General features: G+C 33.4%; 1 protein-coding gene across 2 annotated transcripts in view; it reads left to right on the forward strand.

Annotated features, from left to right (window-relative positions):
• Positions 1-26,724, forward strand: part of RADX (RPA1 related single stranded DNA binding protein, X-linked) — a 66,299-nt gene that overhangs the window by 13,825 nt on the left and 25,750 nt on the right. Inside the window, exons 4-11 of one of the 2 annotated variants that reach the window (XM_019803115.2) lie at positions 2,014-2,122; positions 2,323-2,414; positions 2,522-2,656; positions 5,383-5,487; positions 6,598-6,762; positions 8,061-8,221; positions 9,027-9,208; positions 12,645-12,718. In XM_019803115.2, the coding sequence (XP_019658674.1) occupies positions 2,014-2,122; positions 2,323-2,414; positions 2,522-2,656; positions 5,383-5,487; positions 6,598-6,762; positions 8,061-8,221; positions 9,027-9,208; positions 12,645-12,718 (1,023 nt within the window). The remainder of the gene's footprint in view (positions 1-2,013; positions 2,123-2,322; positions 2,415-2,521; positions 2,657-5,382; positions 5,488-6,597; positions 6,763-8,060; positions 8,222-9,026; positions 9,209-12,644; positions 12,719-26,724) is intronic. The other variant, XM_002922597.4, reaches the window with a different exon arrangement.

Here is a 26,724-nt window from a genome sequence, read left to right on the forward strand (position 1 = left end):
ATAGGACGTATTTGCTAGTCATGTATGGTTTTGTATATTGCCATTTTGCATCTCATTCTGTTCTACCTTTTATCAAATAGTATTCAGCTAGCATCCCAAGTAAACATTTTAAAATCTTGAGATTTTTCAGACTATATTATATAATACCTATTGAGATAATAGCATCAAGAGTTTAGGGTTTTGGTGGGAAGGGGCTATTTATTTCATTCAAACTCCTACTAGCATTTTGGAGCTGGAAGGGAACTTAAATATAATCAGGTAACTATGACTATGAAAGTGCTTTGTTAAAATGCAAACTGTTTTGTAGGTACAAGGTAATATCATGTAATACAAACTTTCCTCATTTATATATGAAAAGACTGAAACTCTTAAAGGTAAAGTGAATTTTCTAGTCACATGGCTGCTAATAAGCTGCTAATAATTTGCCTATTATATCCCTATCTTATACTGTATAAAAAGTCAATTCCAGGGGCGCCTGGGTGGCATAGCGGTTAAGCGTCTGCCTTCGGCTCAGGGCGTGATCCCGGCGTTATGGGATCGAGCCCCACATCAGGCTCCTCCGCTATGAGCCTGCTTCTTCCTCTCCCATTCCCCCTGCTTGTGTTCCCTCTCTCGCTGGCTGTCTCTATCTCTGTCGAATAAATAAATAAAATCTTTTTAAAAAAAAGTCAATTCCAGATACAGCAAATGTAAAAGGCAAAACTTTTAGAAGACTTATAAAGAAATATGTGTTTGACCTTGGGATAAGGAAGGATTTCTTAGGACACAGGGAAGAGCATTTGTAAATGAATGATTAATAAACCCAACTACATTGAAATTTTTTTTGGTTTCAATTTGTCTTTTTATTATAATATGAGCTAAATTTAAGAAATTAGTCTTTTGACTTCATTTCCCAGAGTTGTTAGATCTAAATGACAATAGAACTTGTTATGAAAATATACTGAAAAATACAAGAGCTGAAGTAAAATGGTAATCAAGGTTCCAGGTATCAAGGGATTAGAGAACGTGAAGAATGAAACCCGTCAGGCTGCAGCCTGACAGAGGCAGGACGGGCTGGTTTAGCAAGGTTCCATCAAGGAGTAGGAAGACCATCAAATGTGTGGTGATAAGTCCCAGCATGAGAAACATCTCCACCAGGCAACTTCCTACCCTTCTTTGTTTGGTAAATTGAGTTTTTCTTCATTTAATAACTTAGGATTCTCTTAAACTGACATTTCAAAATTAAAATAATTCATCAAACAGGAGTCATTTTTATAGGTAAGGTAAATCACAGGATAGTGTATTAGGAAAATTTTGTTCCTTTTTAAATCAGAAAGCCTTCAAGTGGTCAGGGATTGATGGAGTGAGGATGACAAATGTACATTTCAGATTTTCATCACCAGTGAAAAAATAAAGCATTTTTATCAATTTGAAACTGTCAGTGCATTTAGATTTTGGTGAAGGAAAATTTTAAATACCTCTACAATAACACAATGTTAATAAAAATTGGCCATGTACTGAGGTCATTTTAGTGAGCTACCATCATGTAAATACAAGAAAAGTAATTTCTTGGTCCAAATCTGAAACTTTTAAAAAGGTTGTCTCTAAAGAACATTTTTTAAGAACAGTGCTTTTTCAGACACATTCTGATATTCAAATTCACTTTATGACACAATAGAGTGAAAAGAGTAGCCCTAGAACACAGAATATGGTATGAGTTCAGCCATATAAAGTAAAAAAACAAAACTAAACAGTATTTTGTTGGGGCAAAAGCATATAAATGCTAAAAACCTTTTTTTAATTAAGAAAAATAACAAAACACAAAATCTAAAAATGGCTAACCTTTGACCAAGAGATAAGTAGATAGGATAATGTAGGAATAAGTAGAAGAAATATATTGATAATGGTCTAGTTCTTAACGTTAGTGGTGGGCTCAGAAGAGTTCAGACTAATATTTTGCTGTGCAATTTGTACACATGTATATTCTTTTATCTGTATGAAATGTCATATTAAAGTAATATATTTGTTTTCCAGAAATCTGCCTGAACCTTCGAGATCCTCCAACTAACATAATTATCATTCCAGAAAAGCAGGTGAAACCTGAATGGAGATTGCCAAAATTGAATCACCGCTTTATCACAAGGTAGAATGCTCATGTAAAATACCTCAAATATTAATTTTTAGCATTAGCTGAAATGTACTGAAACAGTGTGTTATTGTTGCTCAAAATCTACCCCAAATTATGCTATATCAATTATGCTGATATATGTTTTCACAATCATAATTTTAGAATGCTTTTTCACTGTTTAAAGATACAATATTGAACAATTTTCCTTTTTTTAGGTCCGAACTGGATGATGTGCCAGAAAATTACATCTGTGATGTTATTGGCATTTTAATTTTTGTAGGAAGGGTCCAGCGGTCAAAAAAGAAGGGTAAGTTTTTAAAATTGAAAGTTGTAAAAAGTATTTCAGTGAATAGTTCTGTGCTCATATATGCGTAATTGTTCACCTTCATTTATTCTAATATCCTATCCATATAGAAAACCGTGAAGATTTTTGGTCATATCGCTGGATTCACATCGCTGATGGGACTTCAGAACAGCCATTTATAGTGGAGCTGTTTTCTACATCTCAACCAGAAATCTTTGAAAATATTTACCCAAGTACTCAATCCAGTATTTGCACTTTTTTACTTTTTGGGTTTGGGGGTGTTAACTTAAAATGTTTGAGTGTGTACTGACTTACAGAGTGGCATGATACTGAGTTAGCAAATTCAAGCCGTGTGATAGCATGTTTAAATTTTTTTCTATATTAATATCATATTTGGTATTACAGACATTAACCACCTTCTGGTTGTCTATTCAGAATTAATTTGGGATTGAAACCAGTTTTTCAGGAAACAGGTGCTCTTATCAATTCTCATTATTAGCATTTCAGGCATAAAAGCTTAACACTCAGTGAAACTAAAACATGGGCAATCAGTTCCCTTTGTATGCATTTTGAAACTGACTAGAGCACAAAAAAGACAATGAAGACTTCACTAATGTAGAATTAATTGGTAGAGGATTGACAGACTGTAATTAAATAATGACAATGGTAAGTATGGTTTCATTTGAGTAGTAAATTAATATTACATTGGCAATGTTATACCAGCTGGTCAATATTTTAGTTACTTTGGTGTTGACCTTTCCCCCTTGCATTTATTCAGATACAGAGGCATTTTTCCCACTAATTTTATTCATTTGAAAACATTTTGGGTATGCTTCAGATCTATTACGATAAGAAAAAAGTATAATTAATACTCTTTAACAACTTCAGTGAATTTTTCCTTGTATAACTTGTAGCATAAAGCTATTATAGCTACAGTGTGCTATTTTACTATTTTTCAAGTGGTTATATGAATAAAATACTGATCGTTAAATGTTTGCCAACATTGGGAAAACTCCCAATCTTGACCATATGTACTTTTTAAAATCAACAACAAGGTAAAAATTGTAGAGCATCAGGATACCTAGAGACCGTATAAAAGGCTGTTCTGCTACCCTTTTATTGGTTATTGCAAAACAGCATTCCACACCATTCAGTTATTACCTTATTAGATTCTACCATCTGCTTGTGAGATTAAAATTTTAAAATGTGTCTGGACGGAACTAAACCTCACCCCAACTATTGAGGGAGAGGGAAGAAAGAGTTTTAGCCAAAACCAAGGCATGGGCTTCCAAGGTGAATGGGGCTATGATTTCTCATGTAACTTCTCTCAGGGTGTAAATGATTGATAGTGATGACTTCTGATGACAATTCCATTACCTCGTTTTAGGTGGGTTTTATGGCTGGGGCCCTCTCTTTGTTGCCACTTGAAACCACAAGCTGACACAAGTTTTAGATAATGATTCTTCACAGAAATGTTGCCAAGTATGCATGTTCTATTTCTTCGGATAATGTGAAATACATCTTCCTAAGAAAGCCTTATACGGACCTTGGTGAGATTTACCCTGGTACAGTAGTTGACAACATTCGCAATTTATGTTCATATTTTGACCAAGGTGAAAAAAATTATCAAATGAATGGTGAGTATTGAGGGAGCTTCAGGCCCATGAAGGGGAACATGACCAACTGTCTTCTAGAATAATACCAGAATCCTTTGGTAGTAGGAAATCTTTTTCACTTTTGATTAAGGAGAGTGAAAAACTAAGGAGAACTAAAATTGAGTGTTTGCTCTATACCAGATGCTCATACATGTTATCTCATTTTGTACTCTTAGTTACCTTCTTAAAAGTTGGTGTTTTTACAGATTTACAGGTGAGGAAACAAAGGTCCAGAGGAGTTAAGTAATTTCTTAGATGTCAAACAGCTGGAAGGTGTCAGGTTGGAGTGTCTGATTTTTAAGTCATGAAATGAGAATTAGAAGTTTCTTTAATATTGCTATATCAACATCGTTAACCACAAAGACTGACATATTTGTACAGTCTTTTAAATAAAGGAAGAGTGATGTAAATTGAGAATAATTCTTAGTCATTTCAACAGATTTCCTTTATTTTTGTTGCTATAAGATAATGAATTAGGAAATGTTAGATATAGAAAATGAATTTATTGTTATTATCATACTCTAGGGAAGTATTTATCTCAAATGAGAACTTACCATTATTGTGAGACTACGGGTATTTACATTTATTTCTTCATTTCCTAGTTCATAAGACCGTAACCGTTTTGGCATGTGATGAGTTAAAATTTTTTAAATGTTGTTAGCTTAATGCAACTTTACCTAACTAACTGATAGACAGTTGAAAACAATTCAGCAAGGTGAACAGAAAAGAATGGGTCGTATAAGCCCTGTCATGGAGACTTAAAGTCTAATTAAGATAAACACCTGTAAAGCACTTGCATAAGCAATTTCAAGTTAATAGTGTATACCCCTATCTGGTGGAAGGAGTCAGACTAATTCAGGGATCAGTGTTAGATTGGGTTAATCAGTAAAAACATCCTGGAGAAACTAGGCTTTTTTTTTCCTCTGTAGGAAATAACTGTTCACACTCAGTTGTATGCCTGATTAGAGAGACTCGGAGTCTTCAACTGTGCAGCGAGCAGTAACTTCAGTTAGGTGCAGCCATTGTACTTTCTAAAGGAAATGTAAGTGTTAGATCCTTTATCTAAAGAAAAAGGTAAGTGTTAGATCCTTGTTGCTCCGAGTGTGGTCAAAGGACTGGCAACACTAGAGCTTATTAAGAAGTAGAGAATCTCAGGCCCCACTCTAAAACTACTGAATCTGAATTTGCAGTTTAAGAACTGTCCCAGGTGATTCCTATGTTCATTAAAGTGTGAGAAGCACTGTGTTAGATACTGATCTTGGTAGGTCCTCTTTGAAAGGCAGAAGTTTCTTCATAACTGTTTTCATTTTCTGCAGTGACCTATTTCGTGTGTACACAGTTGAAAGTTGTCAGGAATGACCATCAGGTACCTAAACTGCTTTACCTAACCACTACAAATGAGAGTCGAGTGTTCATTACTGGTGAGCAATTTCTTGGTTTATACTTTATTGGAGATTTCATATATTTTCTGTTCATTAAATTAAGTTTTACATTACAACATTCAGCCACAAGATAGCTTTGTTTTGACCTCCTTTATCACCATAAGAATGTTTTAACAAAAAATATTTAGCCTATGAAATGTATTGATTCTAGATTATTTATGACTAAAGAGGTGATTTTGTGACTCACTGGAGAATTGCATTTATGTCCTTCGGTTAACTTTAATTCCTGCTTGATGTAAGGTAGATAATCATAAATTGTTTTGATAGATAGAAGACTGTTAGGCCCTATATCACAATATGGATGCGATAAACAATATTTTTAAATACTTAACAATATTTTTAAAAACTGTTCATCAAATTTTGGTACCTGATCTCAAATTTTACTTATAAAGCAAGAAGAGTCTTATTTGTTGTCTGCAAGCACATTATTTTTCTCTATTCTTTCTGATAACGGGGTCAGAACAATAAAGATAAAAGTTTCCAGATGAGTGAGGAAGTAGTGTGGAGTGGTGTGTTTACTAAAATACTACCACATTGGTAATTAAGAAATTTGTCAAAAGGAGAGTCCTAGGAAGGATGTAATACACATCTTTGGCAATACCTCATTTTATAAATACTAACAATATCAGATGTAAATGGCACTGTTAAATATGTTTTAAGAACATGAATTTAAATGCCGAGCTATGTTATAGGCAATTCAGTTCAAACGTGATGCCATACCTTTAGGTTAATATATGATTTAAAAGTCAAATTTTTAAGAAGATGCCAACCATTTTGATAGTTAGAAAATCCAGATTATTGGTTTTCTTTTGATTATGACTTTACAGTATCCTGTAGGCAGTTATGGTTTATTCCACTTGAATTCTAATATGTCTGATTTCCTTCTCGATGTAGGATTGGTTTACTGTCTTTGATAATTTTTGTATACATATTAAGTGTAATCTGCTACACAGTAAATAAATGAACTTCTTTTCTTGGTGACATAAGAGAGTATTTTGATATTAAACTGTTGTTATACAAAAAGGCCCATACAGTTTATTACAGTGAGTTTTTTTTCTCATTTTTTGGTTTTACCCTTCTTGCAAAAAGGTCATAGAGGCCAGCCATACACCAACGACACCAAGGTAAAAAACTTTATTCATTGGATTAAAACAAGGACCGATTCTGAGGAAGTGAAGAATACTGTTATTGGTGGCTATTACCCCTATCCACCAGTGCCAGAGACATTTACGAAGTACAGTAGTTCTGTCAAAGGTACTAATGTAATTACTAGTCATGTATGATATGTTTATATGCTATAGGTGTGATATATATCATGAGCTAATATGTAGCAACACTCACTGATAAAAATTTTGTCTTTATGAAAATCTAAAAATACATGTCATACCTTCTAAAGGTTAATATTTGGATTTTATTAAACTAGAAGAAGGGAGAACATAGATGATGACTAACTGGACATCATATCTTGATTTAATGTTATTGACATCAAATCTGGCTTTAGTAGATTCCAACTCCTATGACATTGCATACAGAGACTAAAGATATCAAGGAGACACTGGATAATTTGATAACAAGATACTGACACTGTATTATGCTACTCTTGTGGAATGATAGTCATTGGATATCACACAATTGAGCACTATCTTTAAATAAAAATGACACCAAAATAAATGAGATGCAGAATAAGTACTGATGAGAGGCCTAACAATTTATTTTAGTAGAATTAACATATGATGGTTGAAAAGTTTAATATAAGTATATTCTTTTTTAAAGAAGTGCGTGGTTTGGGGGGAAAAAAAGAAACTTTGAAATACTAACCTACCATCCTCTAAATATTGGCATCCTCTTGTACTTCATAATGCCAGCATATGTAGTATATGGTCGTATGTATTAAAATGTATATTTCTGTGCAGCAGCCAGCGGCTAGGCAACACTTTATACTTTGAAATATGATGTGTAAATTACAGGTGACCCTTGAACAGCACAGGGTCGAACTGTACAGACCCACTTATATGTGATTTGCTTCGATAAATATACATACAGTACTGTACATGTTTTTTCCTTAGGATTTTCTCAATGTTTTCTTTTCTTTAGATTGCTTTTTTGTAAGAATACAGTATATAATATATATACAAAATATGTATTAATCAACTGTTTATTTTGTTGATAAGGCTTCTGGTCAACAGTAGGCTATTAGTACAGTTTTTGGGGAGTCAAAAGTTATACATGGATTTTCAACTGCAAGGGGTTTGGTGTCCCCAACCCCCCTGTTGTTCAATGGTCAACTATACATTCAATATGCAAAATTTCTGTTTCAAATTAAGACTCCAGACTAGAGGACTGTATCACAATTTAACTGATAACTATATTTTGCCTGTTTTACAAAAATTGCATAAGGGGATGATGCCAAGCATCAACATAAGTTTCACAAATTTAAGTTATGTCGCAAGTTTGTGATTTCATGTTGTGAAATGACATTGCAAATCTAATTCTTATTTTTATCATTTCAGTTCTTTAAAACTTACAATTTCCTTGGAATTATTCTTTTGCAGTTGAGTCGCTCTTGACAGCTATAAGTGAAGTGAGGAAGGAGATTGAAGACTTGCAGTATAGGGAACAAAAGCGCATTGCAATTCAGGGGATAATTACTGTTATAAAGTATATCCCCCATGCCAGTGCAACTGAAAATGCCTCAGCATCAGAAACACCTCGGGTATGGTGCCAGAGAATTAATAGTATATCTCTGAATGCACTGCGATCATAATTACAATTGGTACCTTGTACATTTTATTCAGAACTCACATGTATTGACGTTTAGAAGAAAAAAAAATCATTTATGTTTTCCATTTCTTTCCTTTTTCTATCATTTATTTTGGAGCAGCCTGGGCTGAAGGTCACAGCCTCTGATATTTCCCAAGGCCTTCAACACTTGGTATATTATTTTTGCTTTCTGCATAATTCGAGCCTATGATTCTCTTTACTTAAATTCCCAGGTAGCATATATGATTATATTCTTTCCATTCCTCTTGTCCAGGCCAGAACTATAGGAACACTTTCACAGGAAGTTTTTATCTTTATATCTGGCATGGCAGTCTCACCCAGATTTTTTAAGATGTATCAATGAGTCTTGTAGGATAAAGGCTCTAGTAAAAAAGGCCACTACTGGAATCTAGGCACAATCAAGACAAATAAGTTAATTTTTTCCTGTGAATTTATCTTTTTAAAAATTATTTCTAAGATTTCTGTTCATATGGAAATAAGCATCTAATCCAACTTTTCAGTTATACTAGTGTAAGAAGGACTTTTGTTTACCTTCCTTTAAAAATATTTTAATACCAGATGCATTAGGATAAATATAATCCTATCTATAAATCAGCTTTATAAAAGCACTTTTATGATTGTAAAAATGTCATAACTCTTAAGATTATGAAAAATAGATGAACTAAAATTATAGTCTTGTAAGAAAAATAATTCTTGTGAATTAGTTTAAAATGTTTTCTCTAAATATTTGGTTTCAGAGTGCTAACCAACCTTCAACATCCCAAGCAGCTAGAAGAGAAAATCAAAGTCAGGAAAGAGATAATAATAATAAACGACATCAAGATGATGATCCTATGAGCTCTCAGGGTTTTCAAACTGCATATACAAGTTTGAGCCCTACCAAGAAAAAAAGAATTGTGCAAGGGCCAAATGCCAAACAGTAAGTCATTTGTATTAAGTATACACATAGCATATTAATTTTTTTGTTTCTTTGTGAGATCACAAAGACTTTAGCATTTTTTATCATTATAAATTAATTTGCTTATATTAGCAATTTCTCGAAAAACCTCTATCTTCTGACGCTTTTTCTATAGTATTTTCTGTTTTTAATAGGTAGAAGTCACCAAGAATATTCCTTCATTTAATTGTATAGAGAATTTCAGTATACGAGGTGAAATTATTTCTATTACATCATTTGATCCTCAACATCCCTGTGGGGCGTAGGATAAGTATTTCAATTTTATAAAAGAGGAATCTGAGATTCAGAAAAGATAAAATATAGGATTTACACATGTCTGTATATATATTAAGTACTTTTAATTTCTCTGCATCAAAGATACTTTCTAAGACCTCAATAATATTAATTATAATCCTGATATAAAGATGAGGGAATGACATTCTATAGAATCTGTATGACATTTACCCTAAGGTCAATAAGTTGATGAAAAGGGCAGGATTAGAGTACAACTTATAGTCTCTAACATAATTTTTATAATATTATGCCACTACCCAGCATATGCAGTGTTCTCTTCTTTTAGCTCTCTTTTCCCTTACTTCCTCAGTTATTTTTCTATACTTATCTTTTCACTTTTCATCTCTCTTTTTTCATTTTCCTCAGTTGATACCTGTAGACATTGTATACCTCCACTTCTGTCAGTTAGCCCCTCACCTTTAAGACATTTAAGTCCTACAAATGGATGATTACGTATTCCAATAAAAATCTCCTAAGCCACCTTTTAAAAGTTCTGTACAATGTAATGGTGCTGTTAGGCTTTTGAAAACTATTTCTTCCAATTTGTTTCAGATGGAAAAACTTGCTTCCTAATCACATGTATTAAAAAGTAGATACACGCTGTTTACACATGTAATTTAACTATTTTTAGTTAGATTACATTCACAGTTGATGTTTTCAGCTTTCTAATTTCTAAAAATACCATGTTTTCGATGAATGAAAGAAGTTCAAATTACAACTATAAAATATGTTTTTAGGGGCTTAAAGGTAAATAAATGGATGCATGCCTCCTTCCTGAAAGCTATTTCTTTTTAGTTCATTAATAACTCATTAGCAAAATAACGAATACTACCATTATAAGAAAAAATCCATTGATAAAATAAGTTGAGCAATATTATGTGGCATTCAACAATGTGACATTCTGTTTTACTTCATGCTTGTACTTTTGGAAATACAATAGAAAAAATCTCATGACAGAAATATGTGAATAGCCCACAAGATGGAAATCTTTCCTTATAAAAGTAGGCTTCTCCTCAGTTTCAAAATAAGATACTTCCCTTTTCCTCCATTTATTTCACTTCATTTTTTTATAATAATTTTTTTATTATATTATGTTAGTCACCATACAGTACATCCCTAGTTTTTGATGTAAAGAGAAGAAAGGGAAGAAGAAAGGGGGGGGGTAAACAGAAGGGGAAATGAACCATGAGAGACTATGGACTCTGAGAAACAAACTGAGGGCTTCAGAGGGGAGGGGGGTGGGGAATTGGGATAGGCCCGTGATGGGTATTAAGAAGGGCACATATTGCATGGTGCACTGGGTGTTATACATAAGTAATGAATCATGGAACTTTACATCAAAAACTAGGGATGTACTGTATGGTGACTAACATAACATTAAAAAATTATTATAAAAAAATAAAAAATAAGTTTCTTGTTCACATACCACATTATTCCAAAGAATAAGTGGTACAGCCACTTTGGAAAACAATGTGGAGGTCCCTTCAAAAGTTAAAATTGAGCTACCCTGTGATCCAGCAATTGCACTACTGGGTATTTACCCCAAAGATACAGACGTAGTGAAGAGAAGGGCCATATGCACCCCAATGTTCATAGCAGCATTGTCCACAATAGCTAAACTGTGGAAGGAGCCAAGATGTCCTTCAAAAGACGAATGGATAAAGAAGTTGTGGTCCATATATACAATGGAATATTACTCAGCCATCAGAAAGAACGATTTCTCAACATTTGCTGCAACATAGACGGCACTGGAGGAGATTATGCTAAGTGAAATAAGTCAAGCAGAGAAAGACAATTATCATATGGTTTCTCTCATCTATGGAACATAAGAAATAGGATGATCAGTAGGAGAAGAAAGGGATAAAGAAAGGGGGGGTAAACAGAAGGGGGAATGAACCATGAGAGACTGTGGACTCTGGGAAACAAACTGAGGGCTTCAGAGGGGAGGGGGGTGGAGGATTGGGATAGGCTGGTGATGGGTAGTAAGGAGGGCACGTATTTCATTTCAATAAACAGTTATTGAGTAGATATTATATAGAGATACAAAAATAAATAAAGTTTATACTTATGTAGACCTTATAGCAGAGCTTATAGCAGAATCTGTTGGAAGAGACAGACTCATAAACCTGTAATTTCAACATGAAGTGATGAATGCTATCATAGAAGTTTATTTATGGCGCTATGACAGCAAATGCATGTACAAGGAGCAGTGAGCTTTGACTAGAGGTCAAGCACGACTTCTTTTAGGAAATAATGCTTGAGTTAAATTTCAAAGCAGGAATATAAGTTTGAAGCAGCATGAGACTTATAGAAAACTTTGAAAAGAGGCTAGACAGGCCAGATAGTTTCCCAGAATATTTATATATGTTCTGGAAATATAACATATATTCATATATACATATTTTATATTTATGTATTTATATTTATATATTATATAATGTATATTATATTTATATTATGGATTAATACAATATTATAATATATTAATAAATTAATATTAATATAATTTATATATAAATTATATGTATATAAATATGTAAATAAATTATATGATTTACATATAAATTATATATAAATATCTCCATCAATATATATTTATATATATAAATATCTCCATCCATCTTTAGTTATTATTTAATAAAGTTAAATACTTCCTTTCATGGAATACACCTTATTAAAAGAACATTTAAATCTCCAACAGTATTTGGGGTGCCTGGGTGGCTTAGTCGGTTAAGCATCAGTCTTTTAGTTTTGGCTCAGGTCATGATCTCGGGGTTGTGAGATCAAGCCCTGTGTCAGGCTCCGTGCTGAGTGGGGAGTCTGCTTGGGACTTTTTCCCTCTTTCTCTCCCTCCCCCTCTGCCCCTCCCCCGTTCTCTCTCTCTGTCTCTCTCAAATAAATAAATAAACACAATCTTTAAAAAAATCTATTGCAATATTTGAACTAGGTTATATATGCATATTTGTTCATAATTTGTATATATTTTCCTTAAATTTTTAGTGCATTACTTTAAGAAACTATTTTATAAACTTATTGAATTAGAATAAATTCTGAATGGAACCAGTTTTTTTTCATTCAAGTGTCTTTTTGTAATTATTGGTTATCTTTTTTCCATCTTTTATAGAGTTCCCGTGCCTCAGCCAGAGACTTCTGCACAGACAAAAGGATATAAACCAGACATGCCAAACATTTTCCAAAGTATGTTTCTTTGATGATGATTATTATTTATGAAATCTTTATGGAACATTATTATATACAGATTACTGATTGTTTTTATTCTGCATTTTTGTGTCATACCTGTCTCTAGCATAATATAAGTACTTTATTTTTTTAAATTTTTGTTTTATTTATTTTTTTATTATCTTATGTTAGTTACCATACAGTACTTCATTAGTTTTTGATGTAGTGTTCCATGATTCATTGTTTGCGTATAACACCCAGTGCTTTAAATAGATATATAGCTGGTTATTTTTGTTTTTGTTTTTATTTTTTTATTTTTTATTTTTTTTAAAGATTTTATTTATTTATTCGACAGAGATAGAGACAGCCAGAGAGAGAGGGAACACAAGCAGGGGGAGTGGGAGAGGAAGAAGCAGGCTCATAGCTGAAGACCTGATGTGGGGCTCGATCCCATAACACTGGGATCACGCCTTGGGCCAAAGGCAGACGCTTAACCGCTGTGCCACCCAGGCGCCCCTTGTTTTTGTTTTTAAATTTATATTAGCTTAGGTCCTTATCAAAAGTACTGGTCCCAACTTTAAAACAATTTGGTATCATCACCAAAGTGAAAGTAAATATAAACAAACCCATACTTATCAGTTTGTTTATTTGATAATACATCCCTTCAAACACGAAATTTAAAATTTAAGGTTATGCTAAAAGAATAGGTATAGAGGGTATAACTTTCAAAGCAGCAGCACAGAAAAAACGGAGAATTGTAAAAATTTAAAGAGGACAGTGGAAGGTAGAGAAGAAGAAAAAAGGAAAGAAAAAGCATGATTAAGAAAAAACACAAAATAACATAACTGAAATAGTTCCAAATACATCAATAATTTCAATATATGTAAACATGTTAAACTTTCAGGTATCAGTTTTAAAAATTAATCTAGTTATATGCTGTATATAAGAGACACTTAAGCAAATTTATATAGAAAGGTTGAAAATAAAGGAATGGCAAAAAATATACATGACTTATCCTAAAGAAAGGTGGTATATCTTAATATGAGATAAAATATGAAGCAGAAACTAAGTAAAGATAAAGAAAACAACGTAGATGATAAAAGTGACATTCTATCCAGAAGATAACAACCAGGAATGTATACATCTAATAATATAACCTCAAAATGTAAATAACCTGGTAGATTTTTTTTATTTAAATATTTTATTTATTTATTTATCAGAGAGAAAGAGAGAGAGAGAGAGAGAGTGCGTGCACAAGCAGGGAGAGCAGCAGGCAGAGAGAGAGGGTGAAGCAGGCTCACCCGCTGAGCAAGGAGCCTGATGCAGACTTGATCCCAGGGCCCTGGGATCATGACCCAATCTGAAGGCATACGCTTAACCAACTAAGCCACACAGGCATCCCAACCCAGTAGATTTAAAAGGAGCAATTGACAAATTTATAGTCATAGTAAGCTCTTCTCTTAAAGTAATAGAACGAGGAGACAAAAGTTTATTAAATAGCCAAACACACATATATTGATGAAAACCAGTGATAAAAAGCAATCTTAAAAGAAGCCAAGGGGAAAAGAAAAAAAGACACATTATATACAGAGGAACAAAAACAAATATAACAACAGATTTCTCTTCAGAAAGTATATTATCCGAAAGACAATGAAAAGACCTGTAAACCCAGAGTTCTATATACAGTGGATGTATCTTTTAAAAATAGACAAATTAAAGATCAAAGCAGAAGCTGAGAGAATTCATCACCACCAGCGCTGCACAATGAAAAATAATAAGGGAAGTTCTTCAGGCAGAAAAATAATAATACAGATGGAAATTTAGATCTAAATAAAGGAAAGCGCCAGCAATAGTAAATGTACAGGTAAAATAAAATATGTTTTCTCAATTTTAATGTCTTTTAAATGAAAAATAATAAAAATGTAAATTTTTTAGTTTATATAGAAATAAAATATATGACAGCAAGAGCACAAAGGCAAGAGAGGATATGAAGATATATCGTTAGGAAGTTCTTACACTATATGCACAAAGTGGCAAAACATCACTTGGATGTAGACTGTAATAAATTAAAGTTGTATATTATAAATCCTATAGCGACCCCTAAAAAAAAGCAGAGCTAATAAGTCAATGGTAGAGCTAAATGGAATTATTTTTTAAAATAGTCAATCCAGGAGAAGGCAGAACAAAAGGAAAAGGGACATAAAGAACAAATGAGTCAAATAGAAAAAATAGCAAATTAACAAATTGAAGCCCTATCATATTGTTAATTAAAGTAAATAGTATGAACATCCCAATAAAAAAGCAGAGATTATCATACTGGATAAAAAAAAAGTAAGACCCAGCTATATACCATCTAAAAGAGACCCACTTTAGGGGCGCCTGGGTGGCTCAGTCGGTTAAGCGTCTGCCTTTGGCTCAGGTCATTAACCTGGGGTCTTGGGATGGAGCCCTGCATTAGGCTCCCTGCTCAGCGGGAAGCCTGCATCCCCCTCTCCCTCTGCCCCTACCCCCTGGCCTGTGCTCTCTCTCTCTCTCTCAAATAATAAATAAAATCTTTTAAAAAAAAGAGAGACCCACCTTAAATTTAAAGACACAATATAAAAAGGTGAAAAATAAATAGCATGTAAAAGAAAGCTGGAACAGCTATATTTACATCATCAAAGTAGATTTCAGAGCAGGGAATAAAGAATATAAAGAATATTACATTATTTACAGTTGTCCAAGAAAACATGCCGATCCTAAATGTGTAGGCACCTCACAATAAAGCTTCAAAGTGCATGAAAACTATTAAATTGAGTAGAGAAACAGACAAATTCACGATTATGTTTGAGGACTTCAGCATCCCTTTCTCAGCAATTGATAGGAGAACTAGACAGTAAATCAGTAAGAATATAGAATACATTAACACTATCAACCAACTTGAGCTAATTGATGTCTACAAAACACTCTACCTAGCAATGGCATAATACATATTCTTCCCAAGTACACATAGAACATTTACCAAGATAAACCATGTTGTGGTCATAAAACAAGTCTCAGTAAGTTTAAAAGAATCTAGTGGAGAAAAATAAACTCAAATAGATGGAAGGAAATTCTGTATGTCATCAATTCCAAGATATTCATTTTTGCATATTTTAACATCTCTGAAATTGGGATGCACATTCCAAAATGAATTATATTTCATGATTTCATTGGCAAAGTATTTTTTTCTTAGTGGAACATGAAATAATGGTTTGTTTTACAATTTGCTGCATTTTATTTTATTTTTAAAGACTTTATTTTTAAGAAATCTCCACACCCAACATGGGGCTCGAATTCACAACCCCAAGATTAAGTCACATGCTCTCCTGACTGAGCCAGCCCGGCACCCCTACAGCATTTCACATTCAATAAAATATGAAAATAAAATTGAAAACAAACTAGTAAAATATAAAACAAAAAAGAGAATGGCAGAACCTAAAGTTGATTCTTTTAAAACATTTACACAATAGAGAAACCTCTAGCAATACTGACCAAGGATAAAAAAGAAAGCTACAAACAAACAGTTGTAGAAAAGAGTATAAAAATTATAATACCCATTTTTAAAACTACAAGAGTATTAGAATTTAATTTGTATACATTTCTAAAATCATCTGAAGCCAAACAATTTATTATTCATAGATATATATATAGGAATCTACTCTGGAATGGAAAGATACATAGCTAATTAATGGTATTAGTTGTCTCTAGGGAAGGAAGGAAGAGAATACGACCAGGAAGAGTAAAGAAGGATTTAAACTTCATCTTCAATGTTCTATTTATTTCATTATTTTATTCATATTTTGTATGAAACCAAACCAATGCAAATAATTTATGAGACAATTGGAAAAATTTGAACAAAATATTTGATAATATTTTAAAATTATTATTAATAATGGAAGTGTTATATCATGTTTATTTTCTTTTTTAAAAAGTCCTTATCTTTTAAAGATACACATTGAATTATTTATAGGTGAAATGACATCTCAGAGATTGGCTTTAAAATAGAGCAGTAGAGTTGGGAATAGCGTAGTATATACATGAAAGAATGTTGGCCATGTGGTGACAAATGTTAAAACTGGGTGACATATACATGGGGGTTCACTGTACTCTCCTATCTACTTTTGATGTTTTAAAACTTCCACAATAAAAAAATTTTAAACATGAAAATATTTGAAGCAAAGATGGTAAAATAAAAGTTTGAAAATGTGTAATTCTAGGTATTGGATATACTGGTATTTACTATGGTATTCTATGTATTTTTCCAATTTTTCTGTCTAGAGAAAGTAAAAGATAAGTTTAAAACACTACAGTGTACAGATAATACCTGAACTAATTCTTAAAAGATGAATAGAGTTTTGTCTAATTAGCTAAGTGTATATAAGCCTCCAACAGTTTTACCACAGGTACAAAGATCAAGACATTTCATGGAAATCTCAAGGAACCACCAACTGTTGAGGTGTTACTAGAGTGAATATGAAGTGTAAGGCAAAAAGTAGTCTAATGACTGAAGAAATGTTAAAGATCAACGTTAATGGAGGACCTGGTATGCCATATGAAGAAACTTGGACTTTATTCTCTAGACATTAAGGGAGAGATTTTGGAAAACATTAAGCAGTGGTGTGGCATAATTTAAATTACATATTAATAGCTAACTCTGATGGCTATATAGGGGACGGGTTTAAGGAAAACAACTCTAGAGTCAAAAACACCAATGAATGATGATAAAGGCCAGGAATAGAGCAATGGTAAGAAGGAAAAAAAGAGGAAGAGATGAGAGAAAAATTTGAAAATACAATCAATCATATCTAGGTATTGATTAAAACTGGAAATGAGAAGAGTCAAGGATGCCTCATTTACCTACTCCTTGTCTTAATTTAAAGGACTTGGTATTCTAGTTGGGGTAGGCAATTATATCAGTTTGCCAGGGCTGCCATAAAATGTCACTAACTGGGTGGCTTAAACAAAAGAAAAAAATTTTTTTTCACAGTCTGAAGGCTACAAGTCCAAGATCAAGGTGTCAGCAGGATTGGCTTCTCCTGAGGCCTCACACTGTGGCTTTTAGATGGCCATTTTTTGTGCTGTGTCCTCACTTGTTTGTCCTCTGTGTGTACACATCCCTGGTGTCACTGTGTATCCAAGTTTTCTTATAAGGATACCAGTCAGATTAGATTAGGGCCCACACTAACAGCTTCATTTTAACTTAATCACCTCTTTAAAGTCCCTATTTTCTTTATGCAGTCACATTGTAAGGGATTGGGGTAATGGATTCAAAATATAAATTTTGGGGTAATAATATTCAGCTCATAGCAATAATGTCATTAACTAAGAAATTTTTATTATGAAAAATTCCACATATATGCAGAAGTGAGCAGAGTAGTATAATGAACCCTCATTTTAAAATATAGGTTTTTATTTGGGTATGGCAAGTCCATCAGATCAGAAGACAACTGCCACTGAAAAAATAGTCACTATAATCACAGATCCCAAGAGAAGGGGACACACAATGAATGCCATGGGAAGCACCAGGGTCAGTCAGGAGGCAGAGTGACAGGAAAACAAGGGCATGAGCCTTTATTGTGGCTTCTGTGGGAACAAGCAAGCAAGGCAAATGAGCAGATTTAGGATTGACTGGTTTCAATAATTTCAGCAGTCTCTGGGGTGTAAGGGCTGACGCTAGTTGTCTGGTCCCTCTCCCCAGGTGATTAGGACAGGGGATTAGTGGCTTAGAGTATGAGAGCCCTATAAAGGTGGTTGGGGTGTGGGCTCTGGGTTGGTTGTTTTGCATATGAAAGGTGCAGCTCCAAGGCAAATTGTTTACTGTCTCTAAGAATTGGCTAGCCCTGGAAGGGGCAACCTGTCCAGGGTCAGCAAGGCCCCAGATGTCAAAGCATCAGAAACACATGGTTAAGATACATAGTGCATGATCTCACTTATATACAGAATCTAAAAAAGTCAGACTCATACAGGCAGAGAGTAGAATGGTGGTTACCAGGGACAGGGATGTGGGGGAAATGGGGAGATGTCAGTCAAAGAGTACAATGTTGTATTTATGGAGGATGAATAAGTCTAAAGATCTAATGTACAGCATAATAACTGTCGTTAATACTATATTGAATACTGGAAATACACTAAGAGTAGATTTCAGGTGCCCATCATGTATGCGAGGACATGATACATTAATTATATAATAATCACTCATTTTACTGTATATATGTATATCAAATCATTATGTTACAAACCTTAAGTATATATAAATTTTATTTAAATATAAAATAAAATATTAAAAAATGGAAACTGAAAAAAAGAAAATTTATAGACTAGCTGAGGATGGAGAGTAAATGTTGTCAAGATACATACCTGACAAAAGACTGGTGTGCAAGACACAATGAACTGCTAATATGCATAATTAAATATGTGAACTAACAATTAAACATGGACAAAAGATTTTAACAGATGATTTACAGAACAGATTTATAAATACTCAGAAAGGATATGAAAATGTATTCAACATTATTAGTCATCAGGAAAATTCAAATTAGTACCACAATAAGATACTACTACATTCCCACCAGAATGGCTAACATTCAAAATCTGATAATAGCAAATGTTTGTGGGGATGTGGAGCAACTGGAAGTCTTATACACCAACAGTGTGATTGTAAAATGATACAACACATTGCACAAAGTTCTGGCTGGCAGTTATAAAGCAAAATGTATACCTATCTTTGGACCCAGGATTTCACTCCAAGAAAGATAAAAACTCTATATTCACAAAATGCTTATAAAGAATGTTAATAGTAGATTTACTTAGACCAAACTGGAAATAACCCAGTTGTTCATCAATGGGAGAATGAATAAACACACTGTGGTATATTCATGCAGTGGAATACTATTCATCAACAAAAAGGAACCAACTACTGACACATGTAACAGAGTAGATGAAACTCTAAAATGTTATTAAGAGTTAAAGAAACGTTACACAAAAGAGTATATAGTGTATGAATTAATTTATATTAAATGAAGAAGGAAAACTAATCTGTGGTAGAAAGACCAGAACAGCAGTTGCCTTTGTATAGAGGTTGAAGTGATGCATGGGGATTGACTGGGAAGTGGCACAAAGAAAATTTTGGGTGATGACAATGCTCTATATCTTGAGAGGGGTTTTGGTTACCTAAGTATATATGTTTGTCAAATGCACATAATTAAGATTTGTGCATTTCATTGTAAATTTTATATGAAAATATTATAAACAAATATTAAATTGGTTTACGATATGTATGCCGAACCACTTATCAGAAAGGAAACAGAAATCTGCAATTTATTTGAAAAGAATACAAACAAGGTGGATTAATGGATGGATAGAGATGGACATAGCCTGTGCATTAAAATGGGAAAAACTAAATAATAGACATATAGTGTTCTTGTAAAATTCTTTTAATTTTGTTGTGTATTTGAGATTTTTCATATAAGTTGATGGAGAAAATATACTATGATGGAAATTCTTATATGGAAAAATGCATGGATAATATACCCATGTTATCCATCACCCAGTTCCCAATAGTTATCAACTCTCCACCAATTTTGTTTCATCTATACTTACACCCACTCATCCCATATTATTTGGACACATATTATATCACTTCATCTATACAAATTTCAGAATATATCTCTAAAAGATAAGGACTATTTTAATATGACCACAACATCATTATCAGACCTAAAAAATTGGCAGAATTTCTTGATATCATCAAATATCCACCTGCCATTCCAATTTCCAGTGGGATATAAATATCATTAAAAACTTTTCATTTACTTGAATTAGGATCCAAATAAGGTCCTCCTATTGCAAGTGACTGATAAATCTCTTACAAATTCTTTTTTTTTTAATTTATTTACATTTTAGTTAACATAACAGTGCAATATTGCTTTTAAGAGTAGAATTCAGTGATTCATCACTTATGTACAACACCCATTGCTCATCAAAACAAGTGCCCTCTTTTTTTTTTAAGATTTTATTTATTTGACAGAGACACAGCAAGAGAAGGAACACGGCAGGGGGAGTGGGAGAGGGAGAAGCAGGTTTCCTGCTGAGCAGGGAGCCTGATGCAGGGCTCGATCCCAGGACCCCAGAATCATGACCTGAGCTGAAGGCAGATGCTTAACAACTGAGCCACCCAGGTGCCCCAAGTGCCCTCTTTAGTACCCATCACCCATCTAGCCCATCCCCTACCCACCTCCCTCCATCAACCCTCAGTTTGTTCTCTATCCTTAAGAGTTTCTTATGGTTTGTTTCCCTCTCTCCTTCCCCCCGCCATGTTCATCTGTTTTGTTTCTTAAATTCCACATATGATTGAAATCATACAGTATTTGTCTTTCTCTGACTAACTTATTTCACTTAGCATAATATGCTTTAGCTCCATCCGTGTCATTGCAAATGGCAATATTTCATTCTTTTTGATGGTTGAGTAATATTCCATTGTGCATACGTACCACATCTTCTATAATATTTGTTCTTTGTGTCTACTTATTTCACTTAGCATGTTTTCAAGGTTCATGCATGTCGTAGTGTGTATCAGAACTTCATTCCTTTTTATGGCTGAATAATATTCACACATACATATATATGCCAATATAAATAAATAAATAAATTATATATATATATATATATATATATATGCACCACATTTTGTTAATCCATTTATCTGTTGATGGACACTTGAGATGTTTCCACTTTTTAACTATCGTGAATAGTGCTGCTATGAACATTGGTGAACAGGTATTTTTTTGGGTTCTTGTTTCCAATTCTTTTGGGTATACCTAGAAGTAGAATTGCTGGGTCATATGATTATTCCTTGTTAAATTTTGAGGAGCTGCAGCTGCAGCATTTTACATTCCCATCAGGAATGTATGAGGGTTCTCATTTCTCTAAATCCTTGCCAGAACTTCTTTTCTTTTTTCTCTCTTTTTTTAATTATAGCCATTCTGGTTAGTGAGAAGTGATAGAGCATTGTGATTTTGATTTTTATTTCATTAATGACTAATAACGTTGAGCATCTTTGCAAGGGCTTTTTAGGCATTTGTATGTTTCATTGAAGAAATGTGCATTGGCTTCCTTTGCTAGTTTTTTAATTGAGTTGTTTGCCTTTTTGTTGCTGGATTTGGGTTTTTTTTTATTCTGCATGTTAAATCCCTATCAGATATATGATTTGCAAATGTTTTCTTCCATTTTATAGGTTTCGTTTTCACTTCCCTGATTATGTCCTGTGATGCACAAACAGGTTTTTTTTGCACATGTCAATGTTTACTTATGACAATTAAACAATAAAACAGTGACAGAATAAAAATTCCTAGACTTCAGTAATAAGAAGAGGAATTTAAATCCATTCTCTACACTGGCGCCAAAGCAATCTTTTCAAAACACTAAAAACCAGTTCATATTTCTTGCTTAAAACATTTCACGAGCTTCCTACCATTTGTAAAATAAGTCCAACTCATCAGCAAGGTAAAATACATCCTTCTTGGTTTACTCTTACTTATTTTAATGAAATATAATTTATCAATTTTTCTTTCTTTACATACTTTATCAATACTTTATTAAATATTTCTTTCAATCTCATGATTTTAGTGTCACATCTAATATTCCATCGTCAAATCCAAGATCGTGAAGATTTACTCCTGTTTACTTCTATGTGTTTTATGGTTTTAGCTGCTATATTTAAGTTGTTGGTCCTAAATATAAGAATATAACCTAAATACATTGTTTTGAGTTAATTTTCTATATGGCGTGAAACAGGGATCTAGCTTTATTCTTTGGTATGTGGAAATTCAGTTATCACAGTCCCACTTGTTGAAAAGACTATTCTTTCCCCATTGAATTGACCCTTGTTGAAAATCAAATGGACATAGATGTATGTGTTTCTTCCTAGAGTCTCTTTTCTATTCTATTGTTCTATATGTCTGTCCCTATGCCAGCCCGGATCACATTATTTTGATGACTATAGCTTTGTATTAAGTTTTTAAACTGGGATGTGTGAGCCCTTCAACTTTGTTATTTTTATTCAAGATTGTTTTAGCATTCAGGACTCCTTGTAAGTCCACATGAATTTAAGGATCAGTTTTTACCATTTCTGCAAAATAGGCTTTTGAAATTTTGATAGGGATTGCATTGAATATGTAGATCACTTCAGATAGTATTGATATCTTAATAATATTAAGGTTTCCAGTCCATGAACATGTGATGTCTTTCTTTTCATTTAGGTATTCTTTATTTCAGCAATGTTTTGTAGTTCTTAGTACACAAGTCTTTTACCTTATTGCTCATATTTATTTCTGGATATTTTATTCTTTTAGTTGCTATTATAATTGGAATTGCTTTCTAAATTTCCTATTCAGATTATTTATTGTTGGTTCAGAGAAACTCACCTGACTTGTGTGTATTGATCTTGTAATCTGCAAATATGGTGATTTGATTTGTTAACTCTAGTTGCTTTCCTGCAGATTCTTGTAGATTTTGTATACATGGGATTATGTGATATGCATACAGAGGTCATTTTATTTCTTCCTTTTTAATATTGATTCATTTTATGCTTTTTTCTTATCTAATTTATTTGAATAGAACTTCCAGTACAATGATGAGTAACAGTGGTGAAAGTGGGCATCCCTGTCTTGCTTCTGTACTTAGCAGGAAAGCTTTCAGTACTTTATCACTGAGTATTATGTTAGCTGTGCAGTTTTTATAAAAACCTATTTTCATATTGAGAACATTCCCACCTACTGCTAGTTTTCGGAGTTTTTTTTTGTGATGAACAGGTGTTGGATTTTGTCAGATGCCTTTTTTAAAGTTTTTATTTAAATTCCAGTAAATTAACATACAGTGTAATATTAGTTTCAGTTGTACAGGACAGTGATTCAGCACTTCCATACAACACCTGGTGCTCATCACAACACAAGCACTCCTTAATCCCTGTCTTATTTCACCCATCCCCACACCCACCTATGCTCTGATAGCCATCAGTTTGTTCTCTATAGTTAAGAGTCTCTTTCATGGTTTGCCTCTCAGTCTCTTTTTTCCCTTTTGCTCATTTGTTTTGTTTCATAAATTCCACATATGAGTGAAACCATATTGTATTTATATTCTCTGACTAATTTTGCTAGGATAACACTCTCTAGCTCCATCCATGTCATTGCAAATGGCAAGATTTCATTCTTTTTTATGGCTGAGTAATACTCCAGTGTGTGTGTGTGTGTGTGTGTGTGTGTGTGTGTGTCTCCATTGTGTGGATATCTTCCTTATGCATTCATCAGTTGAAGGACACTTGGACTGCTGCCATAATTTGTATATTGTAGATAATGCCACTATAAACATCAGGGTACATATATCCCTTTCAATTAGTACTTTTGTATTCTTTGGGTAAATACCTATTAGTGCAATTGCTGGGTTGTAGGGTAGTTCCATTTTTAACTCTTTGAGGAACCTCCATACATTTCCACATACTGTTTTCCTCCATAGTGTTTTCCACAGTGGAACCTCCATACTGTTTTCCACAGTGGCTGTACCAGTTTGCATTCTCATCAACAGTATAACAGGGTTCCCTTCTCTCCACATCCTCACCAACATCTGTCGTTTCTTCTGTAATTTATTTTAGCCATTCCTACAGGTATGAGGTGATATCTCATGAGTTTTAATATCTAATTCCCTGACAATAAGTGATGCTGAGCATCTTTTCATGTCTGTTGGCTTTCTCTATCTCTTCTTTGGAAAAATGTCTATTCGTGTCTTTCGCCCGTTTTTTAATTGGATTATTCATTTTCTGGGTGTTGAGTTGTATAAGCTCTTTATGTATTTTGGATACTAACCCTTTATCAGACATATCATTTGCAAATATTTTCTCCCATTCCATAGGTTGCCTTTTAGTTTTGTTGGTTGTTTCCTTCATGGTGCAGAAGCTTTTTATTTTGAAATAGTCCCAATAATTATTTTTGCTTTTGTTTCCCTTGCCTCCAGCAACGTGTCTAGTAAGAAGTTGCTACAGCTGGGGTCAAAGAGGTTGTGGCCTGTGTTCTCTTCTAGGATTTTTATGGTTTCAGATCTCACGTTTAGATCTTTAATCCATTTTGAGTTTATTTCTGTGTATGGTGTAAGAAAGTAGTCCAATTTCACTCTCTTGCATGTTCCTGTCTAGTTTCCCCAACACCATTTGTTGAAGAGACTGTCTTTTTCCCATTGGATATTCTTTCCTGCTTTGGCGAAGATTAATTGACAACATAGTTGTGGGTTCATGTCTGGGTTTTCTATTCTGTTCCATTGATCTATATGTCTATTTTTGTGCTCACACCATACTATTTTGATCACTACAGCTTTGTAATATAACTTGAGTTCTGGAATTGTGATGCCTCCAGCTTTGCTCTTCTTTTTCAAAGTTGCTTTGGCTCTTCGAGGTTTTTGTGGTTCCATACAAATTTTGGGATTGTTTGTTCTAGTTCTGTGAAAAACGCTGTTGGTATTTTGATAGGGATTGCATTAAATCTCTCAATTGCTTTGGGTAGTATAGACATTTTAACAATATTTGTTCTTCCAATCCATGAGCATGGAATATCTTCCCATTTCTTTGTGTCATCTTCAATTTCTTTCGTAGCATATAGTTTTTCATAATATTCTCTTATAATTTTATTTCTGTGGTGTTGGTTTTCATTTCTCAGCTCTTGTTTGTGATTTTATTTGGGTCCTTTCTCTTTTCTTTGTTATAAGTCTCATTTACTAATTTTTAGTTTACTGATTTTATTTACTAATTTTATTAATTTTTTCAATAAACCAACTCCTGGTTTCATTGATCTGTTCTATTGGGGTTTTTTTAGTTTCTGTATCATTTATTTCTGCTCTAATCTTTATTATGTCCTTCCTTCTTTGGCTTTAGGCTTAATTTGTTGTTTTTTTTCTAGCTCTTTTAGGTGTAAGTTTCAGTTGTTTATTTGAGATTTTTCTTGCTTCTTGAGGTAGGCATGTATTGCTATATAGTTCCCTCTTAGGACAGCTTTTGTTACATCCCAAAGGTTTTGGACCATTGTGTTTTCATTTTCATTTGCCTCCATGATTTTTAAAAATTCTTCTTTAATTTTCTGGTTGACCCATTCATTGTTTAGTAGCATGTTATTTAACCTCCATGTATTTGTGGTCTTTCCAAATTTTTTCTTGTGATTCACTTCTAGTTTCATAACGTTGTGGTCAGAAAAGATGCATGATATGATTTCAATCTTTTTGTATTTTTCGAGGCCTGATTTGTGACCTAATATGTGATCTATTATGGAGAATGTCCTATGTGCACTTGAACAGAATGTATATTCTGCTGTTTTAGTATAGAATGTTCTAAATATATCTGTTAAGTCCAGTGTGTCATTCAAAACCACCTTTCCTTGTTGCTTTTCTGTTTAGATGATCTGTCCATTGATTTAAGTGGGATATTAAAGTCTCCTACTATCATCATTTTATTATCAATTAGTTCCTTTATTATTAATTGTTTTATATATTTGGGTGCTCCCATGTTGGGTGCATAAATATTTAGAATTGTATGTCTTCTTGTTGTATTGTCCCCTTTATTATGTATGCTGCCCTTCTTCATTTCTTGTTACAATCTTTGGTTTAAAGTTTAGTTTTTCCAAGATAAGTATTGCTACTCTGACTTTCTTTTGACAATGTTTCTCCATTCCTTCTCTTTCAATCTGCAGGTGCCTTTAGGTCTAAAATGAGTCTCTTATAGGCAGCATATAGGTGGGTCTTGGTTTTTTATATGTTCTGACACCCTGTATCTTATGATTAGAGCATTTAGTTCATTTATATTCAGAGTCATTATTGACAGATATGTATTTAGTGCCATTTTATTACTTGTTTTGTCATTGTTCCTGGAGATTTTCTCTGTTCCTTTCTTATCCTTGTCGCTTTTGGTCTTTCCCTTCCACTCAGAGTCCCCCTTAATATTCTTGAAGGGCTGGTTTAGTACTCACAAACTC

This window comes from Ailuropoda melanoleuca, chromosome X (assembly GCF_002007445.2).
Source record: "Ailuropoda melanoleuca isolate Jingjing chromosome X, ASM200744v2, whole genome shotgun sequence".
Lineage (NCBI taxonomy): Eukaryota > Metazoa > Chordata > Mammalia > Carnivora > Ursidae > Ailuropoda > Ailuropoda melanoleuca.